The sequence below is a fragment of the Cygnus olor genome, chromosome 7, assembly GCF_009769625.2.
Source record: "Cygnus olor isolate bCygOlo1 chromosome 7, bCygOlo1.pri.v2, whole genome shotgun sequence".
Lineage (NCBI taxonomy): Eukaryota > Metazoa > Chordata > Aves > Anseriformes > Anatidae > Cygnus > Cygnus olor.
Window position 1 is genome coordinate 19,299,551 of NC_049175.1, and position 15,930 is coordinate 19,315,480.

Sequence of the window (15,930 nt, forward strand, 5' to 3'; positions counted from 1 at the left end):
GAAGGAAAAGATGACAGAATTGCAGAATGGTTGACATTGAAGGGGTTCCTGGAGGTCATGTTGTTCAAACCTGTTGCTCAAGCAGGGTCCCTAAGAGCAAGTTGCCAGGGACCATATCCAGATGGCTTCTGAGTGTTTCCAAGGATTTAGATTCCACGAGTTCTCTGGGCAACCTCAGTGCTCTGTCACCTTCACAGTAACAAAGTGTTTCTTGATGATAAGGCAGAACGCAAGTGAAGGTGATTCCCTGCTTTTTGATGGCAAATATCAGAATGAGCGACCAAATACAGCTGTGTTTTCTCCATATTCCTGGATCTGTTTTGCTGTCTCATGCTCTGCTCAGGTCTCTGTCTGGAACGCATGAGCTTTCAGAAAGAAGAGTCTGATCACATTTCTAGGAGTGGAAGTGCAATTTGTTCTGGTAGTTGCTACCTTGTGCTTTCTTGGAAGTCTGAATAGCCATGCAGGGGCAAGAGGAGCACTATACAAAGTCAGGTGCTCCTTTAGCACTTAGAGGTGACAGAGTTGTATAAGCTCACCAGCAGGAGGGTCTATAAAACTCTTGAATACAGTACTAGAGTTTTCAAAATCATTGACTTTCCTGTTTCAGAGCAAGTCTTCTGATCTCTTGCTCTTCTGCCTTCCCTGTTCCCTACCCTTCTCCCCTCATTTTTCTGTTGGAATCTTAGGCTATGTAATTAGTTTTTAGGTTAGCAATGACCAGTTGTTTTTGTTGTCTTCAACAAGCTGCAAGAGACCGTTGTAGCCAACCATTTACGATTTCAGTAAATTGTAAATCTGTCGTCAGCTTCTACCATGCTGAGTGTCTTAAGGTTCTTCCTGAGGATGAATGCCTGAGCAAGGTTACAAGCAGAATACTTCTAACAACTGTAAGACATGCTGCCTCAGGGCTGTAGATATAGTTGTTATGCTTTCCAGGAAATGCACAGCCTCCTGAGTGGTACAGCAGGCCTGATCATGCCTGTCCTCTCTCATTTAGGTTCATTAATTACATTCCTTTGCCAAAGGGTGATAGAGTTCTGGGACTTCATTCACTCGCGGCTGTCAATCTTGCTTCCCATTTTTTGCAGCCATTTATACTGGTGTTTTGCATTAAGTGTGAGGGAACACTGAGAAATGACCTGTTTGAAACTAATATTCTTAGATCATATTCACAAACTATTGAGTCAGACATTTGTGTGCAAAAGTCTGTATTTTAGAGGGTAGTTTTAAACAAGACTTTTCAAGCAGAAGTGTTTCATGTTGAACTGAAGACTGATGGTGCACCTACAGACCCTTGTTGGGGTGTAGAATACTTGGCCCCAGCACATAAAATCAGTATTAGCTCAAAATGCTGTCAGTGGGTTTTTGAGTTTGGTAAGAAAGAAGCTTTATGTCAACTTGATGGACATGAATTTAGAGACTTCGCCATGATCACACAAGGTGGTTAGTGGTAGAACTTAGCATTTGGTTCAACTGCTAATATTGGATCAGCACTTTCAAACACTAATTGCTTATTTCCTGTATTGTTACAGCATCTTTCAATAACCAACTGTAAAATCAAGAAAGATGCTGATCAGCCTGGGTTTTCAAACAATACTGGGGCAATTAGATCAGAGAATGTTTAAGGTGTGGAAATATGTGGGTTTCATCCAACACCAAAGAGGTGTTGGATGAAATGAGCTTGTTATTTTAGATATAACAGTAAGGATGCAGGATGGACAAACTCATCTTAACAGTCCATGGTAGGTGAAATGAAGTTTAAAATACATATATATATTTGAAGCATAATCACAATTCTTATTTAAACAAATATTTTTCTTACTAATTACTCTGTTGGTCTTTTACCTGCTTTTTGGGTTAACTAAGTTAAAATAAGCAAACATAAAATGGTATTTCTTTGAAAAGTGCATTATTTGTGTAACATCTTTATCTTCAAATAGAAGGATAATTAACATCACTAATTATCTAATTAAGTTCATTAACCATCCACCAACAGTGCACTGTGAAGTTGACATTATGTTCTACTGTCAACAAATGCTTTGATTTCTCAGGAAGTAATTAAAATGTAAATTAGCATGTCATTAAATGCACAAGGGAAGATTGGAATCAAATATTCATTTCAAAACTGCTCATAGCACACATTTTTACTTCAATGAAAGCAGGCACTTTGCTATTAATGATGTATATTAAACAATTTCCATTATAATATTATTGTCTTGTTTAATAACTGGCTCAAAGCTAAATTACAGTATGCTGCAGCAAGCTGGAAAAAGTTTCTTTAACTTTGAACAAAGAATTTTTTTGTCCTCTTAAGCAGTTATCTGATGCACTGTTCATTTTTCATTTTCAGATGGCTTAGAAGATCATAACGAAATAATCCAATAGGTCAATAGGTTAGATAAGAACTGCATGAAAACATACAATGCAGAGCTACCTAATTTTATATAATACAAATTACTGAAATACTTGAAATATTTGGGATAATTTCCACATTCATTGAAGATAACTGTTTAAAAGTGAAAATGGAATATAAAGGTTGCATAACGATGAATACAAATTATTAGGCTAACTCAGATCCAATAGCTATTCACCCCATTGTCCTCCCCTAAAAAGCCAATACCAATTGCTAAAGGAGATGGTGTGTTACAGCACAATGCACAGTAGACAATCTATCCTACCAAAGTTGTTCCTTTCTTGATTTGTATCAGTTATAATTCATCTAAAGCCTGTAACACAAGATCCAATATCCCTTCCAAAACTTTTTATAGGTAACTATTCAAATGGCTTTTTTTACTGTTATCCTGTGCCAGTGAAGTTCCGTTATTTAATTACATACTGTGTAAAAAAAAAAAAGTTTTTGTTTCCTGCATTTTTTTTTTTTTTTTGAAAATGTGGTGTTGTTTTGTTTTGTTTTTTCTTTCAAGTTAGAGGCTGTCTGATTCAAGTTTAAGCCTGGATATAGGATTTCGGCCAGTGGAGTTTAAGGCTTAAAGCTGTTAGCATTGTAGTTTCAACTTTCAGCTGCTGGTTGGAGAGTTTTATTTTCACATAACAGAGATCATGCCAAATAAATTGAATAGTATTAATGTGGATGGAAGCAGAGCTTTATTTGGATGCAGAGAAACCTTAGAAACAAGTGGTAGCCGGTGAAACAGAATTACTTTTTCTGTGCTGAAAATAGAAAGAAAAATCACTTTTCATACTTCTTGTTTTAGAGATGTCCACTTGCTTCAGGAGTTTTGATGCAACATTTCATTTATAATAATTTCAGGAAAATTATTTGAAGTCAATTACTTCATGACTTATGCTATTTTTTAGTACAAATCTTTATAAGGAAAAGAATTATGACCAACTTTACTTATCAACAAGTTATGAAATTATATATGGTGTATCATCTCATTCAAGGAGCAGTATAAAATGTACATAGGAGTTCAGATGCCCAGAAAATTAAGTATGCATTTCCACTAGAGAACAGGGATTTAAAATAGCAGAGTATAATTTGATGATGGTACATATAAGTAAAGAACAGGAAATCAGGGGAAGTTCTAGAAATCTCTGCAGGATAAACTTAAAGGTTTTTCTTAAACAAGGGCATAGGTTACCTGCCTGTGCCCTTATTCCCTTTTGTTATCGTCCTTGCTAGCCAGATTAAAGCTTGGTTGTGGTTGACTGTGTTCCATTCATACTTTCTGTTGCTATGGAATAATCATGTCACCTTTAAATGAATGTCATTTTAAGAAAACTGTTAATTTTGTGGGCTACGGAGAGATGTTTCTTTGTATTCTGGACTCTGAGCTCTAAGCGTATACTAATATTTACAAATTCCTTTCTTCAGCTAAAGGATTAGAAATGCACATTTTTCTTAAACGAAAGCCATAATTCATACATAATCAGAAAATTCCAATGTGTGAAGCTTTCAGACAAATGTATTGTGATATGTAGTAATAAAGCCCTAAGTTACACACAACTGTAGCACTTGTTAGAAAAATCACCACTTTCAACAGAAATAAGAAAATGGTGAGAAAGAACAAATGAAGGAAAGAGAGACCTTATTGCTATTCCCAATGTCGCTGAAGTCTGACCTTCAGCACTCACTAGAAGAGGTAACACCTCTTCTGTAACTGGAGGGAAACTGCATGCTCAGGAGGTTGAGTGAGTTATCTCAGAGTCACAGAAGTCATTCCCAGAGACAGGAATAAAGAACAATTAGATCTCAACTTACATTGAACTTTTTAGCTATTAGGAGGTAACTTTACTGTTCTCACAGGAATTATCTCTTCAGTAGTATCAGCTGTTGAAAAGGTGTGTGTGTATGCATATATACACAATTTATAAATATATAGTTGCTGTAGAAGTAGGGAAGTTTCTGTGCTGCTCAAGTTTAGCTGATAATACTGTGTTGAAACCTCATCACATGTATACTGTACTTTGGGTTTATCCTCTTGAAACTCACCCTTGTGTTTGGGTACATTTATGGTGCATTGAAATATGGAGGTTTTTCTCATTAAGCTTGCTATTCCCCAACCAACTGGAAATGCCAGGAATCCATCCATGATCCTTAGGAGCAGTTGGCAGTGTGCATTAGCCTCCTAGCGGGTTGAGGCACGGAGCTTACATGCAACACTTAACTGCTGGAACTGCAGTCTGTTGAAAAACTAAATGAATTTTGGCAAAGTAACAATAAAATCCACATGGCAATAACAATTTTGTGATTCAAAAGAGCCTGAAAACAGCTCTCAGTGTGGAGAGTATATGCTAAGGACTAGGACAGACTGCTCTTTGATGTTAGAAAAACACTACCTGCCATAGCTTAATGTTTATTACCTGGTGACTAGTGAAACTTTTTTTTTTTCCTCTTATGAAATGAACCTACTTGCTTCCTAGTTCATAGTCAATTACTTGAAAAGTAGTCTGGTTATGAGATAGGTGGCTTATTGTTTGTTTGTACAGGGCAGTAGCAGATCTGGCCTCTGATTCACCATGTTAGATTTAGGAGCAGGGGTAGACTTGACTGTTGTTGGAAATGGTAGCTCCTTTTTCTTCTGTAGCTGAGTACAACAGGACTGGTGAATTGGAGACTTCAGACAGCTTTAGCAATTTACTGTGACACTCAGATTCCTCTCTGTAAAATGGCAATGCTAGCTGTAATCCTATCCTCTGCTTGTGAGACTGATTTATTCTCCATGTTCTAGCAGGAACAGACCAGAAGTATTGGGCTTCAATTGTGTATTTGTGGGGAGGGGGGAGAAAGTCTGGTTAGATTTGTGGAAACAGGATGAGTATGAGAACTGAAGTAAATACTACAAGATAGAGTTTGTGCTTTGGAAGAGTTTAGCCTCAAAACTTAACTGTTGCCAATCTAGCTCTGTAGCTATGTAAATAAGTGTTTCAGGAATTTTCCATTACAACAATTCTTGGCTTTAGATGGTGACTGCAAAAACTGATACATTTTGTAGAAAATGTCTCCTGCCCAACTAAATCATACGGTCAGTGACAGGAGATCCACACTGGTTAGGGCACATAGTCCAGGGGACAGAGCTGGGATGTGGGGCTGATGAGAGAGGAGCAATGCTGCACCACAGCAGATGTCATTTAATGTTGAACTACTGAGAAACATACTTGAGTAAAACTGAACAATTTTCCCTTTGTAAAATGACATTTTCTTATAGTTGTGTCATTAAAAATGCAAATTGTTTGATTCAAGATGAAAAGTGGTTGAAATATAAATCTTACATTAATAGCATGTGTTTGTCATTCCAATGATGCTCCTTTTCTGTTTACTGCTTTTTCAGTTGCCACCCATAGAGGTTTTAATTACACTTAACTGTCACTTTTATGATGTCCAAGTGCTGTGTATTTATTAAATGTATGTTTATATCTTAATGCTTGGATTAAAGTCAAATCTGCACCCCACCTTAGTAGCAGAAAACCCATGTGTAAAAGTTGTGAAAGAAAAGCTAATTGATACTGAAGAGAAAGTAAATCTGTTAATACTTGGTCTGTTCTGCAGTATCTGACAGTATCACTAAAGAGATTTTTTTACCTGCAGACCTTTATTACTTCAGATATTCCACCCACAAGTGATAAGTTTGGGGTAGTTTCACCTCCGGTGTCTTGTTTGTTTGTAAATGTGGTTGTTAAATGGCCTCATTAGTCAAGCCTAGTTACGAATAACTGTGATTTGACATCCTTGTTTTTTATAAACTGGAAGTAGGTTTAGTATTTATTCCTTGTGAACATACCAGCAATCAGTAAGAAGTGTTGCATTGTTTAAACGTAAGTGTATGCCTTAACACCTGCTGAAACAGTGAATTTTTGAATGAGATATTAGATCTGATTCTGCTGTGCACAACCTCTTTGGTAGTCACATATTCTACTTAAATGCACTTTTTTGTGTCTGTAAGAGCACCTTATGTGCTGTTCTATTTGTCTGCTGTGCCCATAGAACACTTTCAGAAAACCTAGTGATTGCTCAAATAGCTGTAATCAAAAGAAAAAATAAAAAAAAAAAAGAAAAAAAAAACACCTTCCGAATAGAATTGTGAAAGGCATTTTAGAGGAATTAGGGATGTGGACCCTTTCTGTAATATAAGATCTAATATCTGGCAAATCAGCTATATTAGAAAATGTGGTGGCTCTAGGAACAACATAAGAGCAGCAGAAGGGATTTCCAAATTGGTTGAAGTTGTTCACCCTGCTACTGCACGTTATCAGCACATACATCCTCTTTGTGGGTTTATCAGGCTGTTTCAAAGTAATTCAGGTTGGTTTTGTCCCATCACCAACTCCCATTCATAGTGGCAGGATGTTCCAGAAATTCACTTGTCTTAGTTTCTCCAACTGTAAGGTAGAAATAAAGGCACTTACCTCCTTCATAAAGACCTCTGATAGGTACTCTCCTATTAGAGAGAGTACCTGTGAAGAGAGGTTGAGAGAGCTGAGACTGTTCAGCTTGAAGAACAGGAGGCTCAGGGAAGATCTTATTGATGTGTACAAATACCTGAAGGGAGGATGCAATGAAGACAGAGCCACACCCTTTTCTGCGGTGCTCAGTGTCAAGAGAAGAGGCAATGTGCAGAAACTAAATCACGAGAGGTTCCATCTAAACACCAGGAAATCCTTCTTTTCTGTCTGTGCGATGGAGCACTGGAACAGGTTGTCCAGACAGGTTGTGGAGTCTTCCTCCTTGGAGATTTTCAAAAGCCATCTGGACATGGCCCTGCTTGAGCAGAGGGGTTGGACCAGAAGAGTTCAAGAGGTCACTTCCAGCATAAACCATTCTGTGATACTGATGAATATCACTGTGCAAAGAGTAGATGTTTTTATTTAATACATCTAACATAGCTGCAGTACTATACAAACTTTCTGTGTGTATATATATATTTGTTTATAATACTTATTTAGCTTAGAAAAGCAAAAGAAGTAAACTAACATCACTAGTTCTAGTCCTCACCAACAGATGCTAAAAACACATGCTTCAAATTAAGTATTTGGTTATTTTCACTGTCATCTGTGTGACTACTGACTTTGTTGGATTGGACCTGTACGCTTGCCATTGTGAGAGATCTGGATATATGGGCTGTCCTTTTGGCTCTTCATCTTGAAGCTTATTTTTATTTGTTAAGAGCTTTGGCGCGCGTGTGTTCTGTAATACAACATGCAGCCTGTAATTCCCCAAGAAAGCCCCAAAGCGCAGAGCTCCAATGACATAATGTTTCCTTAGGAAAGATCTGTGGCATTTGTGGAGTCTGTATCAGGCAACGTGAGTTTATTATGGCAAGCCTGGGTATTTATGGACTGCACGAGTGTTAAGTGATACATATACACACACGCACGTATAACATATACGTATAAAAAAATAGACATAAAAACATTCCAGAGCTCAGTAGAGAATTGTTAACTTAAGTCATACCTCAATCTTTTTTTTTCCTCTAACCATTTCTTATTACAAATAGTCCTTCCATTGCTTTTGTTGAAAGAAATTATAGAAAATCCACACTGTTTTTTTTGGAGTGCTATTTTTCTCTGCTTGCCAGCATTTTTCTCCTTGCTGGTTTTACTATTCCTCAATGCTAATCATTTTCAGTTTTATTTGCATGAGGTCTCCATGCAGCAAGAGGAAAAATGGGTTTGGATTCTGTGTGTTGTACCCCCTTCCTCCCTGCCATCCCCCTGTCCCCAGTAGAGAAATAGTTTGTAAATTCCATCACGTTTTGAAGCTCTAAATATTGTCTGGGGAATGTGGGCTAGCAAAATGACCTGAGTCTACTTCCAATGCAAGTGCCTAAGGCTACAAGGTGGAGAAGTCTGTATAAGGAAGACTTAAAGTGTGTTACTGTGATCAGTTTTAGGCCAGGATGGATCAATATGGCCTTTTAGTTTGATCTTCCTTAGAATACATGTTACACTTTCTGCATTCAGACTTGCTTTTCTGTATATTGAAACACAACCCATACATAACGTCACACAATTCTAACAATTATCAAAGTCAATATATCCTTTTTGTTCAATATAAATATTTAACTATAACACTGTTGTGTTCAACCTACTGCATGGAGTTGCCATTTTAAAGGATAACCCCCTACAAAATATGATTTCAGGATGTGTCTTTCTAATGGAATCTGCTTATTTATTAGCAGGTCACAGCAAATGTCACACTAGTTTTTCATTAAGCTTTACTGTATAGTCTTAATTGTTCAGACCAAACATTGGATAGATGATAGCCTGGTCTATACTCTCTTCAGTGTGTGTGTACATATATATATATATATATATTTTTTTTTTTTTTTTCAGTCACAGCGATCTCCAGTCTTGTTAACTGTTCATTTTATTTTTACAGCCAGATGGATTTCTTGTGGGGGTGGTTATGGGGGACATGTTCATCTGGTTAAAACTGAGTAGTTAGAGTGCATTTGGAAGCCCAAGTGGTTAGTCTTCATTCCACCAGATGTGGCTAGCAGAATTTTTCCTTCAGAGAACCCTCCGTGTGCTTGGAAGGCCCGGAGCTGTGTCAGGGAAGGCAGCGAGAATCTTTGCAACGTGGGCTTTGAGCTCAGGGGTCTGATCAGTGACCATGTCTGAAACACAGAGTGTGCGGAACTGAAACAGCTGCCAGTAGGGCACTGGCTCTGCTTGAACAGCCTGCGGGTATCTGAAATGGCTGCTAATACATGGAGGGATTGATTGTCTACTCTGAATGGCTTTTACCCTATGTCCACAAAAAGCTGGGATCTCGGCTCTCCTGTACTGAGCCTGGCTCAACAGCATGGAGATTCTGTTGCTTTCTAGGTCAGCCTTTATGGGAGTTTTGCATGAATTATGGAATACTTTTGTGAGGCCGCAACTGTGATTACAGGTTTAATGATGCTTTAAACAAACAAAAATGTAATGACTTTCATCAGTGTAAAACAGGAGCTTCCTGCAGGGAAACAACAATAAATGTGACTTCACGGCAGGGGTACAGACCTGGCTGGCAGCCAGCAGTAATCGGCACACCACATAGACCTTGTGTGTTAACTTAATTAGAGCACAGTGCAAGCAGCAGCTAGACAGTTTGCTGTGAGGAATCACTGCCAGCGTGCACAGAGTCCATGCATTTAAAAGTTACCCATCTGATCCATGGCTGTAGGTAGAGAGAGTCTGGGACTTTCACAGCCAGTTTAGACTTGGGCTGTGACTCAGAGCAATCTGACTTTCTGACCTTTGTTAGAAACCCTTCAACGAGACTGGTGGGCATGAGAGCTTTTGCATGGCACTGAGGGCACTCCAAGCTGTCCTATGTAATCTCTGAACAGCTTCTGCCTTCTCTGCCACCACTAATCCTCAGGACCTTATTAAAGGAACAGAAACTTCTGCTACTCTCTGTAATGCAGTTAATAACCAGCCACCCTGATTCCTTTTCTGTTCATCTTATTGTTTTGGTGTACCTTTTACACATTTGGCTGGCGTATGGAGTAGATATTTGTGGTTTAGGTGGTATTGTGGCTTGTGGGTATCTGTTTAATTCACCAGTGTTTAGGAACATCATTGTGAGTCCCATAGCGATCCATTTGAAAAGTGGGGAATGCAGCAAATAATCTCCTGACAGCAGTTTATCAGTCTTGTGCTTGCACAGAGACCCTTCCTTAGCTTGAGAAGTTCATTCATATACAATAACAAATGCGGTGACTATTGATGCAGGTTCACTGTTCTCTGAGTCTAGAGCATCCTGGAAGGGAAGGTGGCCGGGAAGTTGTGTCAGACTGCTTTGGGGGACACGTATTTCCAGAAGCACCTGAGTAGTGCTGGGTTTAAGGCACATCCACGCTGTGTAGTGAAACAGAGGCAGTTACTGTGGGTGTCGTCTTGCACTAGCACAGCTCTACAGTCTTCCAGTTCTAGAACTAGCTCAGAGATCTCTGCATCATATTCCCATTAAATAGTATAATTATACTGAAAGTTATTTGTTGCCGGTAGATCTAAGCTCCTAAATATGAAAAATATTTTTAGGAGCGCTTGTTTTCCTGTGTGCAGAATGGGGACATGGACCAGTCCTTTGTCTGTGCTTTCTGCTTATACAGCAAGGAGCAGGTGTATAGTTAGAAATCCCGGATCCTTACCTCAGTTGGAGTCTTGACAACAGCAAATTGTGTTGTTTTTTTTTGCTACTTATAGTACTAAATATCTCAGGTCCAAAAGGAGAAGCCTTGCAATTTTATTTATTGTTTTCTTTCTCCTTCTTGAGTAATTCCACTAATGACCCTTGTTAAGATCATGGATATGTTCATCTCCCTTGTGTGAGTGTGCAGCTTGCTCTCAGATGATTGCCTCATCGCTGTACTGTCTGGAGAGCTGTCAAGCTCACAGACACAGGCCATATTCCCTAATTATTTTTCAGAATACAGAGAAACTAATGCTTGCTTTTGTCCCTCGGGGCTTATACTTGCAGCACCTTGTATTGGTGTAATGTGTTCTGATGTTTCTTCTAGGGATTTGTGTCATGTATGGAACAGTACCGAAGAACTGGGCAGGAGCTGTATGCCTCTTTGTACAAGGATCATGTACAGGTAAAGGTGTTGTGTGACACCTTTCTGATTTTGATAGGTTGCTCTTGGACTACCCTGAGAATCAGGCATTTCAGAGGTGAGATAAGTGTGCCTGTAATGGGCAGTGAACTCCGTTGCTGACCTCATCACTAATGCATGATACAGCATCACTCACCAAATAGTTTGTAGATCCTCACTTTATCTTCAGGAGCCTGTTGTTGTTGTTGTTTGTTTGTTTAAATGAATTATTCCACTCATACAGTGGCAAAAATGAAAGTGAGGGCTTTGAACTTTTTTCTTGGCAGCCAGTAAAACTTCTCAAGAGAATTCAAACTCATAGTCAGTAAAATCTCATAGGTATGTTTCTTTTTCAGGATTGACCATCAGGGACCAACAAGCTTCTAATTCTTTGAAATTTGAAATTCACCTCTCCTTTAGATTAATGTTTTAGTGTGTTCCTTCTCACCTCCTCCCCAAGTAGAAATATTTAAATTTATGCCACGTTTGGAGGGAATATAATATATTTCTGAAACTTTCAGACTCTGTTTTCATTGAGCATGGTTGTTGCCATTAAACATGAGTTTTGGCCAGAAAAACTGGAGTTAAATAAATCCTCTGTGATGCTGTTCTCTTGGCTCACTGCTTTTGAGCTAAATATCTAAATGAAAGCAGCTGTTCTCAAGGAGATTGAAGTGTGCTACATTCTTATATTTGTCGCTATTACCTGATTAGTAGCATCTCCCAGAGCACTCTTTTGGTAGTCAGTCAGACCTGTGCTGGGTCTGCAGCACTTGCTCTGCTGTGGTCCCACATGGCAGGTTGGTTAAATCCCTCTGAATCACTGGGGTGGTGCCATCACTGGGTGGCAGGAGGGAAGCGTGGAGGAGTGACACAAAGTGGTTCTGTCCCACAGATGCTGCAGTGTGGTTACAGCAAAGCAGCCAAGGACTGGATGGTACTTGAAGAGCAGCTGTTCTACAGAAGGGGCCCGTGGGGAATTGCCTCACAGTCCTTAGAGCAGCAATGGATTCTTGACTGCTTTGAAGGGCCTTCACGTATGAGGAGGAGGATTCAGCATGGGAGCACCCGAGCAACGATGATGCGACTGAAGAGTGAGGTAGAAAAAATTTACAGGAAGTGCACAAATTCTGTTACAGTTGCTGGTGTCTTTATAATCCTCTCTTTCTACCGGTTCCTTATCGCCTGACTTACCCTTATGCTCTGCCGTGCATATGGAATCCACTGAATGGGTCTTTGTTTGAGAGAGAGATTAACAGCAACTGCAATGAATTTGGCAGCCACAGAATGATTTTCCATCTCTTCTGATACAAAATCTAAAATAATTGAGAGTATAACCCAGACATATTTTTCTGCTTGTAATATCTCATGGGTATAGTATTTTGCAGCATATCCAGCAGAGTCTGGTTAGAAAGCTGCACCATCCTGTTAGTCTTATGCATATTAGGGCTGCTAGAACTAGTGAATGATCAAGAAGGGGAATTAGAGTGGTTTGAACTAAGCATTGACCTGTGTATATGGGGAATTTAGTACTGTCTGTCTCCATAGATTCTAAGTGCCAAATCCTATCAGTCAGAAGCTGAAGCAATTAATATGTCAAGAGGTTTCCATCTTCAGGACATTTTCAGCTTTTATACAAAGTTTGAATTCTGACAATTTTTTGCAGTCTGGGTTATATGATTTTATCCTATAACAGGCCTCATACAGGTTCATCTTTGAAAAGACAACAGACCTTTTGCTTAATTGTTGACACTTATTATTCTTACGTCTAGTTTTTTCTTTGGGTCCTTTCAAATGCGTTTATTTGATTTTCCAAGGCACTTGTCTGCAACATAGTTCCAAATCTGTGCTCTGCTCTGCAGCAGGGTTTTGAGTTATGTTTACCTGACAGCATATTCTTCTGTAATCATACCTAGTCTCTTTTCAGGTTCTCCTACCAAACAGAAATGAAACAACCTCCACTGCTGAAGTGGATTCAGGTAATGATTTAGGGCTAAATTACATTGTGGTAGTGGGTAGATACAAACAGCCAAAGAGAGCTGGAGATAGTGGACAAAGCTCCAGGTCAGAATTTGGTCTAGGTAAAAAACTTAGTGTCAGTGTTCTGGGCTAAAAAAATAAAAAAAAATAATAAAATAATTAAATTTGAACATCTGTTAAAAGATTGGCACAATTATTATAGGTGGTATAAATACCTGGTGATAAATGGCTCAGGGAAGTGGTTATAGGAAATGTGAGTTTCCAAGAATGTGGACAGAATAATGGAGAATGTGAGGAAATCTCCAAGAAAATTAACATGTCAAATTTATTTTTCAGTGTTCAAAATGGAACCAGATTTTTCAAAATATGGTAATTGTCAACATTTTTCATTTTCCAAGGCCAGGTTTTCTGTTACATGAGACATTAAAAGAATGAAAACAACAGACTAGTGAAATATGGTACAGAGGTTGATAGGTTTTCAGAGGGAGGAAAAAATTAAGAAGTTTGAGTTCAGAAATGTCAGCCAAGTCTAAGGCTGTGGATTTCAGCCGTTTGTATGACTGCTCCAAGTCCAGCTTTTAGTGTACATTGTTGGATATAGGCAGTATATTGTTGTATACTTCTTAGCGTGCTAGGGCCCAGGAATCGAGGGAGAATGGAGCCTATTGTTTAGGCTTGGAACAAGACTGAAGTACTATGTAGTTTCTTCATGGAAGTGATTACAGTCTACTTCAGTAAGAAGGAGTAAGAGAAGGCTGATCACTCCTTCCCTAACTGTGTGTACAGTACAAATTCCCCAAACCTGGGGCAAGGTAGGAGCTTGGGCAAGATATGAGTGGGTTATCTCTCCTTGTGGTCTTGTATGATCCTGCTCATTGCATGTTCATGGGAGACTGCCATTTTCAATTCTTCCTAATTTAATATGAGTATGTAAACAGAGTCTTTTTTAAATTATTTGGTTATCATATGATCAGCCCAACACAGTGCAAAAATGTGAATAAATATATTTGTTCAGTATGTTTGAATCTTCAGTGATTATAGGGATTTGATTTGAATTATGACTAAATGTGGGGGCCTGGTTTTAGTTGAACTAAGCATCCTTCTTTAGCAGTCACAGATTCTACTTCTCTTGCCTATTTTTTGCTGATCTGCAAAATCTGATAATGCTGTTTCCCAAAGTAGAACAGATTGGGTGAAAGTCTAAATTGCAGATTCTTTTGCTGTCATCTGGCTGCCACTAAAACTGCCATCTCTTTCATACTCATATAGGAGAGCTGACGTTAAATGGAGCAGAGAGGGAGATGGATGAGAAAGGATCAGACTGTAACCAGCTAACGTTCTTCCCTGCTCTACATGAAAGTTTCCATTCAGAAGACTTCTTGGAGCTATGTGTGGAGAGACAAGTTATACTGCAGGAGTTTGCAGAGAGTGAAAAGGTAGCAAAGATGAGCTAGAAAATTTTCTCAGGGGAAATGGCTTTTAGAGGGTGAACTGGATGTGGAGGCCTACCTGTTCCTCTCAGTTTTTACTTCAGGTGGATTCAGTCTACAGTAGATATCAATATCTGTCTCTTAAGAGCACGTGCAATTTTCCAGCCTCTGTACAAACTCCTATATAGGCTTACTTTTGAAGAGCATTTAACACTAACTCTTTGAAGTAGCAGCAAAAATTTTGGGCACGTGACCAAGGTATTCTGGTACATGTGAGACAATATTGTCTCAATTTGCCTGAGGCATGGCAAATTATACAAACCTGAGATTCCAGCTTCCCTACCTTTACTCATGCCCAGAGCAGTGTCTAGATCCAATTTATTACCTGTGGAAGATTGTGCTAGATTTATAAATATGCTAGTCCAGTGATGTTTAAAATCTCTTCCTGATGAATACCAGTAAATATTTTGTTCCTTCACATGCCCTTTTTTTTCTCTACCTCCCCTTGAATGCTGGACAGATTCTTCCCCCTGAAGCCATAGAGACCTTCGCTGCTTCCTATTTGTATGATGCTTCTGTTGTCTCATCTGGTCAAAACTGTGCTGTTATTTCTTGGATGTTGTGCTGGACTGGTCACCCTTCTCCCATATTTCTTTGCAGTGTCTTCTGCCTCTAAGAAAGAGGCAGGTTCAGGAATGCTGTGAGGACAGGAACTGGGGAGTAAATAAGGGTGACTGTTAGCAGGACAGTAACTTCACTCTGGTGTTCTCAATTTAATCCCTTTGCTCAAAAGCTGGCAACCTGCCCTTCACTTCTGGCATACTCCCTGCAATGGTGTCTTTGGGTCAAATCCTTGGTGTTGGATATGCTCTGCACATAGCCATTTCTCCCAGAATTGTGAGATTTTTGTTGCAAAGAGTACACCTGGCCTCGTTCTCTGATCTTCTACACTGTACATTTTACTTGCAGTGGCATTGTTCCCCCTGTTGGCCCAGGAGTTAACATCCCATAGTGGAACCCAAGAGTTAGACTCGAGCATTTAGACTCTGCTGTTACACTGTTGTGTGATGGTTGTACTTAGGTATAGAAATAGTTATTTTATTTTTGTCTCAGTATCTTAGCTGAATTTTCTTGGCATTTTGCCAGGGGTCACATTTGTGTTCTCCAATGTGATGGCTTCCTTAAGCTATTAAAGCTGTTGGTACATTGTCTATACAACATACTTCATTCCCCTGCTCCCCCTCCTCTTCCCTGCCCCCACATACCTCTCCAAAGCAGAAGAGTCAGGCATGAATATGTGAGGCATGTTTTCTGTGTGCTGATCTCATTTTGAGCCTTTAGGCTGTCTGTCTCTTCTCCATGTAACTCCACAGGAAGCCGTCAGAAATGCCAGGCATGCTTTTTCCAGCAGCAGTCACTGTGCCGCTGAGCTGACAGAAGTATTAAAAAAAGCAGTAGGGGGTGACATTAGCTGT

The 15,930-nt window shown here is 39.3% G+C and overlaps 1 protein-coding gene across 2 annotated transcripts in view; it reads left to right on the plus strand.

Annotated features, from left to right (window-relative positions):
* WDFY4 (WDFY family member 4) overlaps positions 1 to 15,930 on the plus strand; it is a 130,563-nt gene that overhangs the window by 60,160 nt on the left and 54,473 nt on the right. For both annotated transcript variants that reach the window (XM_040563249.1, XM_040563250.1), the window contains 4 exons: positions 10,971 to 11,048; positions 11,941 to 12,144; positions 12,973 to 13,024; positions 14,295 to 14,461. In XM_040563249.1, the coding sequence (XP_040419183.1) occupies positions 10,971 to 11,048; positions 11,941 to 12,144; positions 12,973 to 13,024; positions 14,295 to 14,461 (501 nt within the window). The remainder of the gene's footprint in view (positions 1 to 10,970; positions 11,049 to 11,940; positions 12,145 to 12,972; positions 13,025 to 14,294; positions 14,462 to 15,930) is intronic.